A 22,606-nucleotide genomic window follows, 5' to 3' on the forward strand; every position below is an offset into this window, starting at 1 on the left:
ACAAGTTACCTTAGTTGCACGTAGGCAAAAATGAAGCCAAATAAAGTATTTATTAAAACACACAAAGTAATTATTTGTGCTTCTTTTTTTTATAAATGCATTCAATGTCGGTTTATCAATTAGTCACGAGGGCCACGCTTTTAGCGCCAAGAAGACCGTGACGTCACTGCCGTGTTCAACGACCGTGCATGCATGGCGAAGAGAATCAACTTGACGCTGCCGCGAAAGCGGCTATTCAAAACATCACGAAGGTGATTCTAGTACGACTGAAGCGTAAAAAACGGAAAGCAGTGGCGATGAGCTAAATCCAGAAGGCGTTCGACAAAAGCTCGGGGGGCCGAAGGGCACTGCTAATTTGAATTTGCCGCCATGTCACAGGTGGGTAGTGCTGCACTACACTTTGAAAATGCGACTGCTCCGAGACGTAACGAGCACATATTTCCCCCATATTTTTGTTTATATTTACAAATAATACAGGACACTCCGACAGCCGCGGAAACGGGCTGCGTTTACTGCTGTTGTCTGCGACTCCACACACTCCACGTCCTCTGATTGGTCGGACTCTTCTCGAATGTCGTCGTGAATGCTTTTTGGGGTGGAAGCAAGCGGTTTGAAATGGCCCCGCGCCGCAAAAAGCCGGTGAAACAGGGCCGCGTCAAGGCGGCGGCGGTTAAAGGTGAGTCGTTTTGCCGTCGGCGAACTGTCTGGCGAGCAGGTTGCGTGCACCGCGCAGGTCCCGAGCCCGGTCCCACGTGCTCGTTCTGCGGCCTGCCGCAGAGCGACGACCTCAACGGGGAGCTGCTGAGCACCGGTAGCGGCCTGCACGTACATTACTTCTGCATGGTGAGCCTTACGGGTGCATTGTTTCCGAGAAGCAGCGTTGTACGACGCGCCCCCCGTCTTCGCGCAGCTTTTTTCCAGCGGCCTGCACCAGAGAGGCGAGGAGGAAGAGCCGCTGCGTGGTTTCGTGGAGGCTGACGTGCGCGCGGAGCTACGCCGGGGCAACCGACTGGTCAGTGTTACCTCTTTCTCAGTTTTTGATGGAGCGGATGACGAGTTATAACCGCGGAGGCAGTAAAGTCACGCAGGTCCGCGGACGAAATGCGCGCGGGAGAAAGCTGTGGAGAGGAAGCCTGCAGATGCGCGGATGTACCGAGTGCGTGGTGTGACGACGAAACGTTTAAACTGACCCGTTGCGCCGCTAAGACTAAGTTCGGGGACGTGGGTTTGTATGGCAGTGGCGGCCGCTTTTCCGTGTTGGCAAAATGCGAAAATGACGGTGTGAATTTAGGTTAAGGTGCTAGGTAAGGAACCCCAGTTGGTCTAGGTTAATCAAAAGCCCCCTACTGAGCCGTTGACTTATACAATCGTAGTATCGACGTGAACGCCTTCGACGTCTCGTCGAAGGAACGCCGGGTGCACGCCGGAACTGCAGCCTCGAGGCAGACGAAAGACGTAGCCAGGTACTGAGTGAAGAACCAAGAGCCCTAGTACATTACATTAGTCAATACATTACAATGGAATGGCACCCTCTCGGGCAAGAGAACATGTTTCTAAATCAAAACTGAAACCACTATACGACATCATCCTCTCCCTTGCGAGAGCATGTTTGCAGTCACCGACGCTTGCAATGGTGCCATTTCTACGAAATCTGTCCGTAACTGTGACAGCTTGCTACTGTCCAGTGAAGCAGAAGCAGCACAACAGCTCCCCCTCTTGTGAAGGAGGCCTCTGGAGTGACTTGTTTAAACGTGTACATGATGGTACCGATGGTGCACGGCCAGCTGCTCCGGACTCTGTCCGACTGCACAACACCGGTACGGGCCCTATCGAGGCTGGCACGACAGGTGGATGTACGTTCGAAGCAAGGAGAGCTTCAGCAGCCTCCACAAAAGCACCTACAGCGGCAGCATGCACAGCAGCATGGATTAAGGCCGTACGAGGTGCAGCTGGAGCACGGGCAGTTAGAACTCGAACTGGTGAAGCATTGGACCCAGACGTAGTAGGCATCATCGGAGTACGGGAAGTTGCATTAAGGCACGGAATGTGTGGCATGGTTCCCATACATAAGCATGTCCTTGTTGCCACATATAAAACTGCAACTGTATTCATGGCAGTACACTATCGGCTTGCTTTGATTGATTGATATGTGGGGTTTAACGTCCCCAAACCACCATATGATTATGAGAGACGCCGTAGTGGAGGGCTCTGGAAATTTTGACCACCTGGGGTTCTTTAACGTGCGCCCAAATCTGAGCACACAGACCTACAACGCAGCTGGGATTTGATCCCGCGACCTGCGGGTCAGCAGCCGAGTACCTTAGCCACTAGACCACCGCGGCGGGGCACTGTCGGCTTGCATCACCGTCGAGAACAGTCGCCGAGATTCCTGACGAGTGGCACATCTCGCTGCTGGCCGCAGCTGTTTCAAGTGTAGTGACGCGCAGGACAGCCCGGAAAATTCTCCCAGTGACGAGGCGCACTGCAGTGGAAGCTGACACTCGGCTGGGACGACGGTGAAGTAGGGAATGTAGCGCGCTTTTGTGGCGGTGAGTCTTGTACGGGAGGTGGTTGACAAGGGGGAACGCCCAAGCACCCATGCTTGCATCGCGTAATGGTGTTAACTGAAATAGTCGGCTGCTGCAAGGTGTGCTCGACGCGTTACTCTTGCCTGGTGTGCTCCCGCGCTTTCTGTACGATAAACGTGTCTTGCAGTCCTTGTAGCATTTGGTCTTCAGCATCGTAGTGACTGTGGTGCCGAAACTGCAAATGCGGCGAAATGTCGCAGCTCCTGTATGTACTGAACAGCAGTTTCGTCCGGTTGTGGCACACTGCATCAGAACTGGGCACGGGTGGAAGCGTCGTCGGGTGGTGCGAAGTATGCCTCCAGTACGGCTATGGCCTGCTGGTATGCATTACTCATCGCGTCAACTCCGGCTCCGTGGTGTGCGTCAAGCTCAGTCTGCTTGTCAGCAGCCTTGTAGTATGCGTCCATTGCCTCCACACCGTGTGTATCGAGCAGCTGTAACTTCTTCCTCTCCGGCGTGTCATCCGAGGCCGCCACGTCAATGTACACTTTCTAGAAGTGGCACCATTTTATTCAAGAAATTGGAGGCATGCTGCAGAATTGCTGAAAATGAGGTGGGGAAATGATGGCGTTCATGCTGCCAACGAGACTGAGAGCAACGGCAGACGTACAGTATAAGCACTAGTGGTACCAGAGGCGTCGAAAGGTATCATCTGCAACATATACTGGTCCACCGCTTGTCAAACAGCCGAAATAAGCAGATTCAAGAGTATTGTAAAGGTGGGCGGTACAGTGGAATCAAACACATTGTACAATGGTTCACCATTTGTCTGGATTGATGTGGATTTACCTCGTCGCCAATGTGGAATTGACGTGTCGAAGGAACGCCGGGTGCATGTCTGAACGGTGACCCCAAAGCCGACGAAAGACGCAGCCAGGTACTGAGTGAAGGACCAAGAGGTCTAGTTCAATCAGTACATTACAATATATACAAAGGAGTGGCACCTCCTGGGAACAAAAGAACATGTTTCTAAACCAGAAGCGACAGCCCTGTAGTACAGCAATGTCATGAATTTGGCAAATGAAAACCCAGATTTTGATTACGGGTACCATGGCATGTATTATGTGGGTGTGATTTCGGACGTGAAAAATTCCGGGTTTCTTTTCCAAATTCACCTGTATTTTTTACACACACTTGGGGCCGCTTTTCGCTTTTATACTCGCAACAGAGCTTCGGTGAAGATACGCGCTCTTTTGTTGAGAGCATTTGTTAACAGTAACATAAGCCCTCTGTACATAGTAACTTCCTATATCATTACTGCAAAGAACATATTGAGAGATTAAATTAGCACATGCTCTTCGTGTCCGGTGGCTAGGCAGTGACGAGACAAAAAGAAGTTTTATCTCGTGTTGGTCATAGGAATCAGCGCTGCGCGGACACTTGTAATGCATGCCTTCATCTCTCTGCGGCTGACTTCATAGAGCGGCTCAACAATTACAGATTTCTTGTAGGTCACCAGATGCTATAGAAAATGGAGGTAACACCTTGGAGTTTCGTCATGCAAGTGATGGGCGCATGTTGTCACTTTGTCGATACCCCCCGTAAAGGTCACCGTGAAGTGCCCCTACCCAAAGGATGAAAGAGGGGGAATTTTTTATAGAGTCTCTTTTCATTGCGAGACACAGCTGAATAAACCAACAGACAAGCTAAGGAAAGCATAGGGCCTATTATTTGTTGTTTCTTTAACTGCAATAAATGGTTTTAGCCTTAATTGAAAGGAATTAAAGTGGGCGAAAAATCACTTTTTGTCAGTGTTAAGCGTACCCACAGTTTACCAAATATGCGGTTGTAATTTGCAAGATCGCAGCAGAGTGATAAGGGGACCAGAAGCAGAAGCTGTCCGAACTTTGCTACAGGTAAAGAAACGGTGAATAATGTCTCTAATGCTTTCCTAACCTATTTGGCTTACAGTGCATACTTATGGCACCGTAGAATGCACCAGTGCACCATTAAGTTCAATCATTGTAGCACTTGAGTGCCCCGGTGTGTACTCGTGCAATTATTTGGACACCATAGGCCCGTTCGATCCACCTGCACAAATTGGAACCGGTTCACGGCTGTGCACGCGAAGTTCAGAGATGGTGCAGTGTGAGTTCAGCGGTGCAGGGGCAGCGCGACACCCGAAACTAATGACGATGTGCCGGGAAGGTGCAGGCCTTATTTCTGTTCGCCTAAATTGCTCCGTTTGGCTAACACTGAATGATGGCGAACCACACATGTGGACAGTTTATGAGGCGCAATCATCTTGGCAAAACAGATCGCGTTAGTAGAGGCGGGTACGGTGCCTACGCCTAAGTGCTGCGTCGTCTGCTCGGCTGCATGCGCGGCTGCTCCAAGCCGGCACCGTCAGCATAGGAGGTGCAGGAAAATCGTGAACCAGTGCTGCACCTCTTCTGCACCTTTTTGAAACGAATGGCAGAGTTCAGAGGCCGTCAATGCTGCATCGCTGAAAGGAATGGCGAAGTGAAGCTCCTCAGGAACTGGTTCACGTGGCGCAGGCGAATCAAACAAACTTCACATTACGTTCATGCTTACATTTCAATTCATGCTGACCGTTGCATAACTTGGGCGCAAGGTTCCAAGGTATGGCAGCTGTTTGTTTTCATTATTTTTTTCTAAAAGCTCTAGCTTACGTTCAGAAAAAAAGCTACCAAACAATTGAGTGTTTATAGCACCACACCCTGTCATTCAACGATAGCACTAGGTTAGTCTATGAGAGTAAAGTGTGTATTCCGAGCTTGTCCTTTTTTTTTGCCTCGGCTGCTGCGCAGATGTGTTGCTTCTGCAAACGAAAGAATGCCACGGTCGGCTGCTGCCTGCGGGCTTGCAAGAAAGCATTCCACATGCCCTGTGGTGTGGCTAAGGACTGTCTGCTGCAGTTCTTTGGTGACTTCAGGTGAGCTAAAGCTAGTGGTTGTGAATACCGCACACCTCAGCACAGTTCAAATTAGGGCTTGTCAGTGCGTTACCGTTTTGAAGGAGCTAGCGCTGGTTGACCGACGATTGAAGAAGATTCGTTAGTGCCTGTGTCATGTGACTTCTTCGTGTGTCGTTGTTCAACTAATACAATTTTTTTCAGCTGTGTACTGCGCATAGTTTTGCATTGTTTGCAAACCAGCTCAAGCTGTTGTAACAGATTATTCCTCAGGGACCAAAAAGGTACGGTAGTTGCCAGACACAAGATTTGCGTGTGTGAGTAAAAACATTGCAGGAACTACCTCACTGTGCACTATTTGGCAGTGTGCTGGTCATCAAGCGACTTGATAATCTGAAGAATGATCCACCGAGTTGTTTTCTGCAAGAGTTCAAGTGTATGCTTGTTTGCTGAGATAGTGCCTTGTCATCTCTTCCTCCTCTTCACAGTTTATTGACCTAGTGTCCCTGTACAGTGTGCAGACAACCATTGCACCCACGAATGCATAGGATCGTCTTTCTTTTGATTCAGCTGCAGGACAACTTTGCTTCGCAACATCACCTGTCTATTTTCAACTCTGTTTCGTGCGGCAGGGTGCGTCCATTCTCTGTGATCCTCCGCAATGTCTCTGCTTTGTCTGAAAAATTCTGTGGGGTCCGCCAGCCCACAATAAAAGATTGGCGTGTGCGCAAGGCTTCACTTATTGCACTGCTAGGTTACCTGCTTGCGAAACATGCATTGTAAGCGGCACAGGGCCTAAACTGGTGTTAATCTTTTCTTGTTTATTGTTCCAGGAAGTCTGTTGTTGTGTTGCCACACATTGCCTAATCTTCCCCTCTTTTCGCTTCAGAGCTAGCCGTGACCACCCGAAGGGACGATTGCTGTTCTGCTATGCTTGCTCTAATGCACCGATCACACTGCCAAATTATTAAGTGTCGTTCTGAGTTAGTGCACTTAAGCCCTCAGAGTGCCACTTTAATAGTGTGCTACCCCACGAGAGAGGGAAGTGTAAGTTAGAAGTAATAGTAGTGGCAATGGGTAGTTGAGTAGCACTGAAGATATCATTTCAAGCAATATTTTTAAAAAAATGTGTTGCGGGTACTACTAGCAACACTTTGGATAGACTTTAGGTGCAAATATGGCAGTGGCCGAACAACCTGAGAGCAACAGTAGCAAATTAGTTTTTTCTGGTGTATGTTTTAATGCATAAAGGTGTTGCTAATAATGAGACTAGTTTTTAAAGATGCAGTTGTTAAGCACGAGATTCTTGTATATTCTTGGGTCAGTGAGTGCTACAGAGTCTTGGCACTTTGTCGCACCGAAGCGAGTTCGGTGAACGCACTTGCCGGCGAATGTGCCTTGTAGCGATTGTCGCTAAGCATTTCCATGTGACACCGCGCGAATGACTTTTGCGGCGAAGTGCGTTCTCTCGGCAGGGCTCGTGGGTTGTCGTAAATGAAATGATTATAAGAGTCCACACCTGGCCACTTAATTACGGACACTCAGGAATGTGGCACTATAACATTCTCATTATTTTCTGATGTGTTAAATGCTTTGTCTGGGGTTGCACTGAACTGTGTCGAGCACGTGGCAGGAGATATGCTAGAACAGCATCCAAGTAAAAGCCCAACACCCTTTCTCTTGAGTTGGGTGTCACATTTTTCTATGGAGAACCAAGGTTGCATGTGCAGAAGGCCGCCTGCGGCATCCTCAACTGCAGTACTTTGCACCATGCGATGAGCTGTCAGACATGTGCTTACTGATAAAAACACGGAGAGGTGCGAGTTGGTACGAGGGTGGGCGGAATGAATACAAGAACCCAGTTTTCTGTACACTTTGCTTCTCTCTTCTCTAACAATACGGTTCAGCTAAGGGCAACTGAAGTCTACTCTGGAATTTCAGTGTTTGACTCCATGCCTCGAGCGACATCTTGGGCCAGAATGCATGAGCATAGAGAATTGGTGCAGTACCTGGGTGAAGAAGATAGGATGAGCACTGTACAACTGTGAGCTTGTGTATCAGCGAAAGCTAGTCACATTAAACGAGCAAACCATAGATGATACATCACAGTAAGCATTGTTTTTGGAACTCAACTCTTTTTTTTTTTCTGGAATAAACATGCCGATAATAGGCACTGTGCATGTGTGTTTCGCGTTTGTAGAGAAGCTCACTTTCAGACATGCACCTTAATTAATCAATGTTACTTAATCAACCTAATTACCCAAAGTTACATGTTGGCAATTAAGAGGAGGTATGAAAAGCTTTGTAATTTTGCATTCTGCAACTAAAATTACCCGGTAGTACTATTTAGTTCAAAAGGTAGTGTGTTCTTCAAACTCTCACTACAACTATGTTCTGTAGACTATCCAGTGTAATCAACTGGACCTGGCTTTAGGAACAGATGCCTCAACTTTCTAATAAAACCTCAAGTAGCTTTGTGACAGGATAGTTATTGTCTGTGCGATGGAGGGCATAGTATGCAGAGAAGTGTGTGAACAGAATGGGTATTTATTTCGAGAAAACTGCGGTGTTAGAAGGAAAATGGATCTTCTTATGGCGTTCCCTAACTCGCGAGCTTCGAGATTGCCACCACATGGGCGAGACATGGCAGAGCACTTAGTTGTGTCAGACCGGGGGTGACAGGCAAGCCAATACCTTGTATAGTACTCGCGTATAGTCACTGTGATTATGATAGTTGCAGTCACTGTCGTTCTTATAACGAGGGAAAAAAACTGAGTGAATTTCTGACGGGACACACGCGTTTAAAAAGGGCGTCGTTTTGTCCCACAAAAGTAATTATCCAACTTGCATTCGTTTCCTTGCGTTGTCACCGTACACCTGGCACTTTTAGGTCACTATCAGCGGGACTTATTACTCGTTAAAGGAAAGTGGCCAGCACTCGGTTTTTCAAGAAAGGAAGTGCAAGCAAGCCAAATGACGATTATTGTTGCGGCAGAGACACCATTTTTACTTTATCTTTTACTTAAAGTGCAAGGTGAAGGCACAACGAGGCTGTTAAGCTGCTGAGGTCACGGGCTCGATCCCAGCCGTACCGATTTGCATTTTGATGAAGTTGAAACACCAGAGACGCTTGTATTGTGTATGTTGGGGCGCTCTAAAAAACGCCAAACGGTCGTAACTTCCAGAGCCCTCCCTTGCACTGTGCCTTATCGCGGTTGTGGCCCATAAGAACACCAGATCTTATCTTACTATTATTGTTATTGCAGGGTGTACTGCGCAGGCCATCGTCCTCGCCAGAATGTGGTGCCAATGGATAAGGATGGGGTCAGCCTGTGTGCCATCTGCTCCGAGCAGATGACTCATCCGTCGGTGAATGTGCTGGTGACGCCCTGCTGCCGACAGCTCTTCCACCGAGCATGCATACAAGTCAGTTGCACGCCACACGCACGTAGCGGCAGTGACCGCCTTTTGAGAGATTTAGTAAGGGGGTGGAGTGAGACTTGTGAAAGTGTGTTTCAAAATTTGGCTGTACAGCAGGGGCAATGAAAGCTATGGCTGTAGAATTTCAAAGCTCTTTTAAAGACACACACAGGTTGCATTAGGTCTCGAAATTTGTTTCAAAATGTCCTTGGTGTTTTTTTGTTTGGGGCCTGCTATCACCAGAGCGTTCCAATATAGCAAAAATTCAGTTTCTAATGTATGTATAAAAATCGCAACTTCTCAAGATATATGTGTATTTTTTTAATGCTAAAAATACACTGATGCACCTAGGCTTCTGCATTCTAGCTCCTTTTATGTAGATGCACTGCTCAACACATTTGAGAGGTTTCGTTCGTTTATGTCTGATAGTTCCCGAGAAAAAGGTACAGACTTCAAAAATGCTTAAGTTACGTAGGGCCAAGTGTGCATTCCCTGTCACCGTATCGAGCGGGGGGGGGGGGGGGGGGACAAAACAAAAATCAATTTTAAGGCCACGAGTGCCCAAGTGTTGTACACTTTTTCAAAGATAAAGGAAATTTCTATCCGGTGAGTGCGAAATCCCAAAATATAATTTCTTGACCCAAAGCAAGTCTCGCCTCCCACCTTGACCCTGCAAGAATTTTTCGGCATGGTGAGTAAATGCTGCCGATTGGTATTTGAAGCTTTTAAAAACAATTGAGCCAAACAGTATAGCACAGTAGTCAGTCTGGAATTCACATTTAATTCTCAGTCAACCCGAAATCGCTCGCTCTCTTGTTGGACTTATTAGAAAATGATGCTATAGACCCAAATGACCGCGCCATGAAGCCAATATCATGGTAGGTAGACGCTCGTGTGCTGCATGATGTCAGTGCCTGATGATCATATGGTGGTTTAGGGTGTTAAACCCTAGATAATAATAATAATAATCATTATTATTATAAACTCAATCTCCATGGCCATTGGCTGATTTGAGCATCGGGAGCCACCCCATTACCACGGCCACAGTCGGTGCCGTGATGTGCTTGTGCGCATACGAGATCACCTCAAGTAACCCGTGTATTTAAGAAAAATATTATAATAAATTGCTCAAGGTCATGATACGCGCTGAGAAACAAACTTAGCTTTCTACCTTTTTTTTTTATTCCTTTTCTTTTCAACTTTCAGTGCACTCACTCATACGAAGGGAGAGAGAAAACACTGTAAAGCGTGCGACAAATTCCTGCAACACCCGGAGGCTCGTGCTTGACTAATTCTAAAATTTTATGTGGTAGTCGACTCGCGAAGCAATGAACTCCTTTAACGAAGTCACTGGATGACTACTTGGCAAAGTGTTGTAGGGTCTCTTTAAAAAAGTACTGACGCGAAATTCTGTAGGCGAGATAACTTGGGAGGTAGATTTGGTTGGGTACACGCTCATCGCCTGCGAAATACCAATGTCTAATACAGCCAGAAGCGTACTTAAAATCATTCTTGTATCGTGTGGGCGCAACTGCACACAGAATGCACCGCTTCAGCACATCCACACCATGTGAGCAACCGACGACCCCACGCATCACGATTTCGTGTTGGCCGCCACGTTCCTTGTGGGCTCTCTGTCTTGGCAGACCTTTTTAACGAAAAAGAAGGAGCACCCCCTTTATGCACTTGCTCTGGAGTACGAAGTCCTTGCCTGGACGGTGCATAAATTTAAATATTAACTTGGTAGCATTAAAGAGCTCGTTTTCCGGAAATTTCGGCGTCGCTGGTTGTGAGCGAAAAATCATCATCTGGTGCGTGACTGAAAAAACCGAGAAAGATGCAAATAAAATGAATAATCAAAAATTTTGGATACGAGTGTGGATCGAACCCGGGTCGTTTGCATGGCAGACGAGTGTTCTACCACACAGCCACACGTCTGCTTGTGAATACAGCAAAATAACTTCCTCTGCTTGGAAATGGAGTGAAAGTAACTTTCGTGCTATACAAACACACACGTCCTGTATACACACTTCAGAATACAACTTGAAATATTGCAGTAGTAATGCATGGTACAAGCGCACATTGCCATTGGGCGTCTGAACATGGGGTTATCATAAGGACTTCATGGTTTAGAGCCAGCCGTCCACTAAAAAAGGCTCACATGTTACTGTGCCCATTCCTTTAAGGTCTCGCAGTGTGCGCATAGCAAGTTCTAAAAAAATGTGTACACTAAGTGTTTAAGTACGTGCTAGGGGCAGATTATCCCTATTGCGTTCAACTCTTAGGGACGAAGCTTAAGGTTTTTCTCCTTTTTCTCATGCCGCCTCTAACTGGAACTGTCCTTGTTCTGCGCAGCGCCAGGCCATGAGTGCGGGCATCCACTTCTTCCGATGTGGCCACTGCAACAACAAGGAAGCCTTCCAGCAGGAAATGCAGGACCACGGCATTTACGTGCCCGACCAGTGAGTAGTGTCCCTCCGCCCAATGGGGCTCCCTCCCCATTGCCGCTTCTTGCAGAGACGCCTCCTGGGAACGGGAACCACACGCCTATGAGGAGCTGCTCTTTCGTTACCAACACTGCGATGCGCCGCGCTGCTCCTGCCCCATGGGGCGCGATCACCGCCACGAGGATGGGTAAGGGTGCTACACTGCTGAAACCCAGCTATTCTCCTTGTGCTGTAAACTCAAACCTCAATGGAACGGACCCGTATATAACGAAATGTCAGTTTTAATGAAGGAAATGAAGAAGTAGTTTTGCAGCAGATAGATTAGGAATTTTTGGATATAACAAACATATTTTTGTGTAAGCTTCAACTTTGTTATGATGAGGTTTGAGTGTAGTACTCAGGGCCCAGGGTCTTGAAATACCGTATTTACTCGCGCAATGAACGCACTCGCATAATAAACGCACCCCCAACTTCAGTCGTCATAATTTTAATTGTTTTTTTTTATGTGTAATAAACGCATTCCCTACATTCGTCCGGTGCAGTCGAGCTAACCGACCGCTGGCGCCTCCTTGTCCGTTGAAACTCCTCCTCTTTTCATCATGCCGACCACCTTCTGTCGGCCACCTTGGCTCACTTCCCCCCCCCCCCCTTCCCCGTTCTCCCACTGCTCTGCGCCGTATTGTTTTTCTTTCTGCCTGTGCGCGGCATGTACCAAGTCTTCTTTAATTATCTGCGCACTACAGCGGCATTCACGAACAGTGCGTGTGTAGTGTAGAGACATCGCTGACAAGCACACAGCAAGCAAAGGTCACGAAACTGCTCTCGCCAACTGAAGGTCGCTTCCTGCAAATACGAAACTTTAAGGCACAACCACATGCACACGATTTTCGAGCCACGGCAGGATTTGCTGTCCATGGCTGTCGCAAAAGGCCATTCGCCGCCATCGCGGCGCAGGCTTTTGAAAAACCAGGAGAAAAAAATCGCTTCTTGCCCAGAAAAAAATGTCGACTATTTCCGCAACATGGTAGCAACCCCCGATTCTCGCTTCAGTTGCAATTCGCTCTTCGGGCTTGTTATTCGAGCGCACTTCAAGGAAGGCAATATATAGGTTACCTTTTCTACAGTAACTTCTCGTGTGGGCAGCGATGCAGCGGCCATATTTTGTCAAACTTGTTATCGACGGTTTGTTTTCATGCTTCGGTGGTAGCTTGCTGCAATGTTGGTTACTTGCTACAATGTCAATGGTGTTGTCGTGGTTGTTGTGCAAGGTTGCCGCGAAGTTGGAAAAGTGCGTCGTAGCGCACGCTTATTCTGGGCGCCTCTCAAGGTCACAGAAGATACCACTGTTGCTATTAAACGATTGCGAGAAAAAATAGCCGTGAAATGCTTTTATGGCATGCGCGGGCAGCGTGGGGAAAGCTTGCCGAAGATAGCGCCATCAACCACCGAATATGAGCGAAGTGCAACAAAAAAAGCTGTTTCGAAACTGCTAGCGTACGCATATGTAAATTGCGAAAGGCTAAGTGTCCTAACTTTTTCTTGCATTTCCCCATTTTTTGTTCATACCGTAAACGTATTCATGAAATTTGCCCAGCATAATAAACGCACCCCCAACTTTGCTCCGATTTTTTTCGAGAAAAAAAGTGCGTTCATTACGCGAGTAAATACAGTCAGACCAAAAAAAATGATTAAACACTCGCCAGTAAATTTTTGACAATTCCGATCTATCTACTAACTAAGCTCTCTAGTTTAAAGGGCCAATATGACCCTTTTCTGCTTTTTACCGACAGGGCAATTTTTAAACGGTCATTGATAAGTTGGGCAGTTAAGCCAGTATAAACTTCGCTACATGCTAAAAGAATCTCCTAGACTGTGCCCATCACTCATTTAACGATGGGCTTGCTGCACACAGAGCGACACATGTAGACGTATGTAGTGCCCTCTGGAGCACGATACATCTTATTATAGGGTCGCCCGGCAGCACTGGGGCATGCGCATGACATGGGTTATGCTGACCTTGTAATGTATGCTTGGGTCTACTGCAACAAGCTTTAAGGTTGAACAGTTAAACCTGGATGTAACGAAATTGACAAATTCCCAGAAAAAGTTGTTATAAAGAGGATTTTGTAATATGCAGGTTCAGTACGAAAATTCGAAAGGTGAATGCACAAATTAAACAAAAGCGGTACTGGAGGCAGAGCTAACCCAAAGAACTTATTTTAGTGGGAAAAAATTGCGTTATATTTGCAATAGCAATTATACAGACTCTCTCGGCAGTGCTGTGATGCATCCGGTGTGGCAGCACTGCTTGATTTCCCTGTAGTTTAATTTTTATGTTTCTGTTCTAGTTCGGATATTCACAACGAAGGCGACAAAAGTAGCAGGAGAAAAGAAGTGAAACACCAATAAGCGTTCCACCCGCCCACACCGGCTCTTATCATCACCATACAAGAAACTAGAACACAAGCAAAAAGATTGCGTTATGGGGGGCATCGCGCAAGGCTGTCAAACCGGATGTGCGCACATGTCAGTGGTGGTAACTGGACAGAGCACAGCGTACCGTTGCTTATGCTCTGCTGTTCGCAATTTATCTGGCGCATATAGTACATTCAAACCTTCCGGTCAACTGAAATGAACTTTGTGTGGTGTGATGGTCTGGTGTTCAAATGTCGTGTCATCTGAGATATTGGAGGGTTAAGAATAACGCAAAATTAAACTTGGGAATTTCAGAGAATAAGGGACATACGACAAATAAACTGCAATAAATGCCGTACTTCTACCAAACAATAAAATCTGAAATATGCCCTTCGAATAAAACAAATGATGTGCTCTCTTCACTGACATGTGAAATGTACCGTACTAAGCGCAACTTAATATGTGAAAGGCTGCAGATCTGTTGTGGTTTGCTTTGTTCTTGGAAAGCAACGTGAATTTGCTACTTGCATCTATGCATTCCAAAAGCATTCATCACCGGTATATGCCATGTTGCGTATTGGAAAACTCGTGGCCAACGAATCATTCGTAATATGGCATACTCTTCAATCTACAAGTTGTGATGTGCGGAGTACAGCGGGAATTCCTCTGGCTTACTGCATGGTGTGTTTTTCTGCGTACTCTTTTTCGTGGGGCAATGCATCTCTTACGCAGTTAACTTGGCCACATTTTCACACGAAATTGAGCGAGGGGACTGCAAAAGTGGAATATTGCTGCTGTTTGTGTAACTCTAAAGTTATTGTTGCCCTGCCGATTCCAAGGAACCACGAATGACATGTTTCAGCCCATACAGTGGGGCGCTGAAGAATGCTGCTTTGCATAAATTGTTACGTGGAATAGTGACACTGAATACCCTTTGAGTCTTTGGTGTTGATGTCATCGCATACTACACCTATTTTACCCATTTTGAAGCTTGCTTCAGATAAAGCAATAATATGATCTTGCTTGCTGTCTTGTGGTACCCGAAAAAACAGGCTGAACTGCTGCTGAGTATAACTTTACAAGGCCCTGCCATTTGCTCCTCAAAGGCAGATGCACACTACCTTGCCCCAACAGATATGCGATTCGGACTGACGTCGAGAGCCGATAAACCTGCCTCCGGAAAACATTGCCGAGCGCATGAGTGGGAATAGCATTTCTTGAGTCGCGAAGGCTACAGGCTGTCACGCTCGGTGATTTGGTTGGGCCTTTGCAGACTTCCGAAAGGTACCGACAACCAATTTTATTAGTGCCTCTCTTCTTTAGTACTATTGATAAAGCTTACCAGTCAGTGTTTAATCACCAAACAGTAACACTGAAATTACCACAAGACGTAATCAGAATTTTCAGATCTGCGGCAAGTGTCTAGTCGTACACACGACACATGCAACAAATGACATGCGGTGAGCACATCTGCGGTTCGAGTTTGTGCTCTGAGCTTTGCTGCGCATGTGTGTGCTCTGTGTGCATGCGCTGCAACTTGACATGTTCCACTAGTTGCCGCAAGTGTAGCCACTGCTTCTGATCGTAAACTCTGTCTCGCAAGAAGTGCAGAATAGAACAGCAACGGATTATTACGTACACCCTAACTTTGAACCCTCGTTTTGGTGCACTTGCAAGTATAGGAGCAGGTACAGGAAAGTGAAATACTCCATAATCCAGGTTCGAGGTTCTCCCATAGGCCTGCACGGTGGAATGTTGTTTTTGTGACATTTGAATGCAATTTCGAAATATAAACCCCACTCAGGTCTGTAAGGATATCAGAATCTGTCACTCTAATCTACAGCCTTTTCATTTCCACCAGGATCTGATCGCACATTCTGGTGAGTCGTCGGTTTATGTTGTACTAGACGGAAGGTTCCACTTATAGTTGCTCCGCAGAAGTTTTTGCTTATCGAAGCTAGCCAACGGCACTGACGGACAGGCCGTAGTGATACTTCTGCGACTCCACTACCTGCCTATCTTCCGCGGCCTTGCCTACCAGGTTAGAAATGGTGGTCAGATGCGAATTGATGGCTGCGCAGTCGTTGGAAGATCGTGGTGTGCGACAGCTGCGGCTCCCAGGGTGTCCATGCATCCTGTGGCAATGTGGGAGGCGCACACTGGATCTGTACAGAGTGCCGCCAGATCATCAACCGAGGTAAGTTACCCTGCCGCATGCGGCTTTCTGTCATTTTATGCGTGAGCTGGTGCACCCTTTTCATAGACCCGAAGCTCCGAGGAGATTCACGGGCATCGGCAGAGTTTTGTCCTTTAAGGGTGCCAGCGCATGTTGCAAAGGAGGTAGGGAGGGGAGGGCCTTTTGCACGCCCTTCCTAACTAAAGGGACACTAAAGGCAAACATTAGGTTGGTGTTGGTTGTGGGAGTTGCGGTCCAGAAACCTTGTACTAGTGCTACTTTTGTGCCGAGGAAGTGCTAATTCTGAAACGAAATCACGTTTTAATGGTCCACATCGCGTTAACACACTTCGAATTTCCCGCGCGTGAAGGCTGACTCTTGCATGTCACTGTTTCCGCGCTCAACGCAAGCCTCTACTACGTGGCCGCCTACACCAGTAGCAGTGGAGCGTAAGTAGCGGGAACCGCTGTAGCAATAACAGCCATTAAACAATTTTCTGCAACCTCGGAGGCCATGATTGGTTCTATTGGGCCCTGCTAGATGGCACCATCTATCCAGACTAACCAGCCAAAAACTGAGCTTTTTGAACTACTCAGGCCATTCCTCATAGTTACAGCAGGCGGTCCTTTTTTTTCTGTAAAATGTAATGATTCAAACAAAAACGGACAAGCAGCATTTTATTATGACTCTTGATACAGGGAAGTTTTTTTTTAATTGCAGCTAGTTTGATTACTGGTGAATAATCATAAGCGCACACTCTCGCGTCATCAGGATCATTTCGCAAATTTCCCAGTCATGGTGCACGTTGTGTGAAACATTTATAGCTTAATTTCTTAGTAAGTAAGGCACTGCTATTGATAAGACAGATGTCGTTTCGCCACTTTTAGGTACAGTGGTGCCGCTGAGCAATGGCGGCCGGAACCTCTGTTAAGATGATTGAAACTTTGAACCTGCTTCAAATAGCAGACACTGTTGCTTGTTTTCACGCGTTTGTGGTCATTATTCAACGTTGTGAACGATCTCGATATTACCATAACTCTGAGTTTCTCAAGTAAGAGGGAAAATGGAAAGAAAAAGAAAAAAAAAAACTATTTCACTGCGAGCCTCAATGCTCCAGGAGGAAAATTAAGCGTCCCGTTCAAATCGGCGCCCCAAAGAGCCATCAGGGGTCAAGAGGGTTAATTTAGCAAGCAAATAACCAAGACTCGTGAATATGTTGCAGCGCCCATTTTCTGCACGAGTACAGTGATTTCCAGGTTTGCAGTTCTCGCGCTGAGTTCGTCAGCTCGATACCATACAAATTTGCTTTGCGCATATTTATCTGCCCAATATGCAACCCAGCATTTATTTACTTGCCATAGTATGTTAGCGCTCCCCTACTTTCTCAAAAACATAAATCCAAGGGCCACCGAAGCGCAAAGAATTGCAGGCGTCGTCAAAAATGTATTTCCGGTATCGTCTCTTGCGGGGCGATCATCTCAATGACCGCCATGTTAGATGTATAGTCGCGCCACCAATAGGTCGTGAGAGCTGCGAATATTGAACTTTCACTCTGACGAAAATTCTCCTTTGCCTTCAGTGTTTCTCTAATGCTCGTAAGGAGATCCATTCTAGCTTTTCACAGAGAAAGGCTTTCTTGTTGACAAAAAATTTCTACTAGTCTGGGTGTCGAACAGGTCCAATGCTTATTCAGGGCGATCACTCTACCTAAATTTAGCTGACCTGGAGAATAGCAATCGGCAGCGTGAGGTCGAAGTAATTGACAACTAAAACGTGGACAATACCTGTGCGTTTTTCTTTCCAGTGTTATCGCTACTGAACAAAAAGTTGGATCGTTATAAAATGCGGGTCAACAGTCTTGCTACCAAAAAAAAACATTGAGGATTGGCTTGAACAGCTTTTCGCCAAGGTAGCTTTTGCCAACATCTGAGCTCAGTATAGCAATAATTGTTTTGTTTCATCACATCCTACCTAGTGGCGGAAGCAATAAACACTTACCAGATATTTCGCAAAGCGGTTGCCGACTACTGCTCTTGGCAGACAGCACATGTACTCGTGTAACTTGGCAGACACTCACTTCTACATACATAATCATACGGTGGTTTTGGGACGTTAAACCCCACAAATCAATCAATCAATCATTTCTACGTTGCATCAGCAGTTAGTCACAATTGTGTTCATGGGCAAAGAGGTGTCACGGCATGTTTTAAAGTGCGTGTGTGTGTATAAAGGCCCAGCTTGCATTGCACGTATGCAGTTCCCAGTGCAGCCCAGCAGTCGTCCAGCGGTCGCATCGAAAAGCGCCAGTCACAGCAGCCCGAGCCCGAAGTCATTGAAATCACCAGCGACGAGGAGGACGAAGCGCCCTGCCCACAGCGGCACGCGGAGCGCAAGACGCCAGTTGACGCGGAGCGTCTTACTGCGAACGGGTGTCGATTAGTGGACTTTGCATTGCGTGGCGCAAGCAATGACGATGGCACCACCCTGCAGCTCATGCTGGAGACGATAAGCGGCAACGTCGTCGTGGCGGACATCTCGTTTGCCGACCGCCCGCTCGTCATCTCTTGATTCTCCAGCCGCCTTGCGTCCGTTTCGCCGTCAAAAAAGCATCAATTAGCATTTCACCATGTGACGGCAAGCGAATGTTTCAACAGCAAAATGTTTGACCTGTTACATCATCGGTGGGATTCATTCACCACATTTCTGTATTTGTTTCATGGTGCAAGTGTTCACCGCAAGAGCACTGGTTGAAAGTGTCTGCAACACTTATATTTACTGGTTTTGGCTAGCTCAAAGTCCCAAGCTCTTGTTAATAAATAGGATTGGCCACGGTATGCAGTCCGCTTGTCTGTTTTGCTTTTACGGAAAATTTGCCACATGGGAAGACTTTTGTGCATTGCACATCACAAAAAAAGTAAAGAAAAAGCTCCGTGCCTAATGCACACACAACTGGTGGCGAGACGTTTTGGAGCATCATAATGTAAAGCGATGCACACAGAGCAGCAACAAAACCGTTGGCATTGCTGTTCTCACTTTCTTCATGTGAAATTCCATGCAATTACCATGTGTTAAAATAACTGTGGACCAAAAACTTCATATCTGATGATCGGTGTCTGGATTTCAGCGATTCTGAAGATCAGTATCGGTACATATTGATACGTACATATCGATAGTGTCGACTAGAGGACGCTTCTTGCCATAGAAGAGGTTAAAGTGTCCTCTAGTCGACACTGGCACCAACACCTACGTAACAATATCTTGAATCATGACGACGTCAAATGCCCTTAATAAATTATTCATATATGACGTATGCAAAGGGCTTTCAACGTTTTTTTTACACCCCCCTTTTTGCTCCAATCTTTGTCACTGTTCCGGCCCTTGTGGGAGAACATGGTGGCGGGCAACCAGCCGAGGAGAGTTTGAGCACCTTGGAATAAAGGATGAAATGAGTGGATTGCATCCACCACAACCAAAAGTCTCAAAGGATCCTGCTGCAACAAACAGTTGTAGTATCAGACTTGAAAAGTATGGAGCACTAAATCAACTCGAGACTAGACGAAAACAAGATAAGCACTTGTCTCATCTTCCATCTTGTCCAGTGTGCATGTAGTGCACCATGGTTCCTGAAGCACGATAAATTGCCGGCACACCCAAATGTCCTCTCTTCTGAAGTATGTTGCACTTGGGTAAAGGTTTATGCTGGTTGATGATGAGTCGGGTGGCTGCAAACATACTTCAGAGGCGGATGCGGAATTTCTTACCATCGTTGCTAAATCACGTGAGCTAAAAGAGTAGTGTTATAGCCTCATTTCTCCAGATTTTATCAGCCTACAGCCATGCGTACTGTGTCAAGGCAGAAGACCTTTTTGGAGCTTCATATCGCCAGCATTTTGGCAGCTGTCTTACAAAAAGCTTGTGCTTCCAAGGAAACAAGTAAAAAGTTTATAAGTTTCTACCAAAATGGGAATTTTTCATGAGCTCATTTTTTTTCTCTTTTAGACAATTAAAAATACCAGGCAATCATGCTAAAGAATTCCCCTATTTATTAATAGAAAGGGTCATGCCCTGGCAAAGATGATGCCTTCAGGTAGTATGCGAGATATTATTTGAGCTGTGAGATTGTAAATAGATAATGTGCTATGCAACATCAGCAGAAAGAACCGCCTTGGCTGCAAGCGACGCTGACATTCAAAGAATTAAATGCACTAAATGCCCAATGAAGCAAATAGTGGCACGTCTGTCACCGTAGCGCACTTAGTAGAGCATCAGACGCGTTACTTGAAGGTTGCATGTTCAGTTCCTGCAAGTTTTCTTTTTGTCCACTTTAATTTCTTCACGTTTAGACCACAAATACTACAAATTTAATACTTTCCTTGGCTTGATAATTTGTTACATTGTGTTTACACGTGTGCTCACTCAATTTCTCAGCCACAGACAACTACATTGAAAAAACAGCATCAACTTGGCGAATTCTAGACAAAAGTGTACCATGGGGTTTCTGTGGACATGCTTACAGTGTCAAGGCAGAAGACCTTTTTGGAGCTTCATAGCGCCAGCATTTTGGCAGCTGTCTTACAAAAAGTTTCACTGTTACATTCTGCAAAGACTCCCGACATCACCAGTGGAGATTCTAGGACATGAAGGAATTGGGAATCGTCGAGCGCAGTGCAATAGAATTCACTGGCCCTGCAGGAAATACTAAACATTCCATGGAAAAACAGGAAAAGAGGAAAGTCTCAACTGTGTGGACAATCACTGAGAGGTCTGCCGGGGTACTTCCCGTCAAAGAGGAAAGTAATCAAAAGAACATGGCTGGCGAGAAAAGTTACATGAGAATCTGATCTCTTTCATAAAGCGTGAAAGAGACTTGTAAGCAGTGAATGTGGCCTCCATCGGACACATTTCTCAGTGGTAAAGTCTGACATCTATGGACATTAGGTACAAAAAGAAAAGTCGAACACTCTAGCTTATTTCGCAGGCAGCATTGAATTTGAATTTCTGTCATGTTCTTGAATTTAAATTGCACAAACATGTACTCCACAGTTCAAGTGAATATGGTCATGAATCGCTGGAAAATTCAGTCTTCTCGCACCTAGTGGTTTCTAAACTTTTGATGCTAGCCTCTCCCACAAAAACAAACTCTTTCTGGAAGAAGCAGCTCTGAAAGCACAGCAGTCTCATTGAAAGGACCCTGAAATGATTTTGATAATTTTGTAGAAACACTTTGGGCGGGTAGACCAAGTCCCAAGGATCATTTACAAAGCAATTTGAGTCCTCTGCGTAAACTGTGTAATGTGACGCTTTAAAGCTGCGAAACCATAGAACACCTGCGGAACGCTGAGACTCGCCAAAGCGCGAGTCGCTCGCTGGATTTCGTGCCGACCGGTTGTGCGCCCGCGCGCTTGCGACCTTCGGCGTCACCGTAGCTCTGGCCGACTGGGCTCGCCCTACGTCACCTCCTGCCGCCGACGACCTTCGACTACAGTGAAGCTCTGACTTACTGGACCTGCTCTACGCCATCTACAGACGCCGACAACATCTCTCGCAAGTGTACCCCGTCCTCGGACTCCAGTGACCGTGCTTCCATCTTTCCTGTCTCTCCTATCCCCTCAGTTTGTTGTTGCTTCTTCTTCCTCTTTTCTATACCTTTACTTCTACCCTTTTTATCCCTCCTCACCCCCATCCCTTGTGAGCTCTGTGGTGGTGTCGCTCACTGAAGCAGACAATAACGGGGCTCACTTTTCTCTTCCTTTCTCTTTCTTAAGAACCACTCACGCCAAAGCGCATTCAACTGTCCATTCACAGAACGACGTGCTCTGCCCACTTGACATCACCATGGCTGCTGATCTGATTGGCTGCGGAACACTCAGCGCACAGAAGTGTGGCAGCTTGGGCTAGTTGGTATGGCATGACGATAGTTATAGCGCGAGAACAAAACGACGTGTCGTCGTTTTGTTCTTGCGCTATCACTATCGTCACTCAGCACAGGCCGCGTGAAGGCGGAGCTTAGCCCCGAGCGCTCGAAGGAAGAGTTGAGGTAGTTGAGAACGAAAGGCAAAGATGGAGGGTACCTATTTATTACTCGTAGCTTTGTTAATAAGGCGTTTTGATTGAACTATGGTGCCAATGATTTGCTTTAGTAGTGGTCTAATCAAAAGTGTTATGTGAAAAAACCGTTTCAGGAACCCTTCAAACAAAGCCTGAAGGAACCAGGAGAATATGTTCCATTAGCAGGAATACCATTTATGGAGAGGTTAATAAGGAAGCAGTATTCAAGTGCGAAACCAAACATGCTCCCACGTCGGGACAGAGAGGCCATGCCCCTCTACCGCCACACGGGCCCTCTGGACCACAGAGTTTCCTTTTGAGAAACTCTATCCTCTGGACAGCCCCGAGTTGGTCCGCCAGGGCGTCACTGTGCAGCATTCGCTGCCACCAATGTTCACCGTGAGAAACCGCACCGGCCAATGCTGGAACAGCGTCAGAGCATGTGTTCAAAGAGCAAGCCCCCACTCTTACTACAATAAATCGAAACCCCGCAGTCCGGGTCAATTTATTCATGACGACCGGGTTGGGGTACGTCAGCTGTGACGGTAAATCCCAACAACGACTATCCCAACCACGGAGATCCCAACCATTTTTGTGGCTTCTTTTCAGGCTTCTTCTATATTTACCGTCCAAGACA

General features: G+C 46.6%; 1 protein-coding gene across 3 annotated transcripts; it reads left to right on the forward strand.

Moving 5' to 3' along the window:
* Positions 1-237: 237 nt before the first annotated feature.
* LOC119167058 (E3 ubiquitin-protein ligase PHF7) lies at positions 238-18,755 on the forward strand. 3 transcript variants are annotated; one of them, XM_075867189.1, is made up of 10 exons: positions 238-378; positions 478-676; positions 734-843; positions 911-1,012; positions 5,360-5,484; positions 8,730-8,889; positions 11,239-11,345; positions 11,401-11,517; positions 15,827-15,942; positions 18,179-18,755. In XM_075867189.1, the coding sequence occupies exons 2-10, from the start codon at positions 616-618 to the stop codon at positions 18,487-18,489; spliced, it is 1,209 nt and encodes a 402-aa protein (XP_075723304.1). In that variant the 5' UTR covers positions 238-378; positions 478-615; the 3' UTR covers positions 18,490-18,755. The 3 variants fall into 3 exon arrangements, with proteins under 3 accessions (XP_075723304.1, XP_075723306.1, XP_075723305.1); XM_075867191.1 differs by having other exon boundaries at positions 18,186-18,755; XM_075867190.1 differs by having other exon boundaries at positions 18,191-18,755.
* Positions 18,756-22,606: the final 3,851 nt, after the last annotated feature.

This window comes from Rhipicephalus microplus, chromosome 6 (assembly GCF_043290135.1).
Source record: "Rhipicephalus microplus isolate Deutch F79 chromosome 6, USDA_Rmic, whole genome shotgun sequence".
NCBI lineage: Eukaryota > Metazoa > Arthropoda > Arachnida > Ixodida > Ixodidae > Rhipicephalus > Rhipicephalus microplus.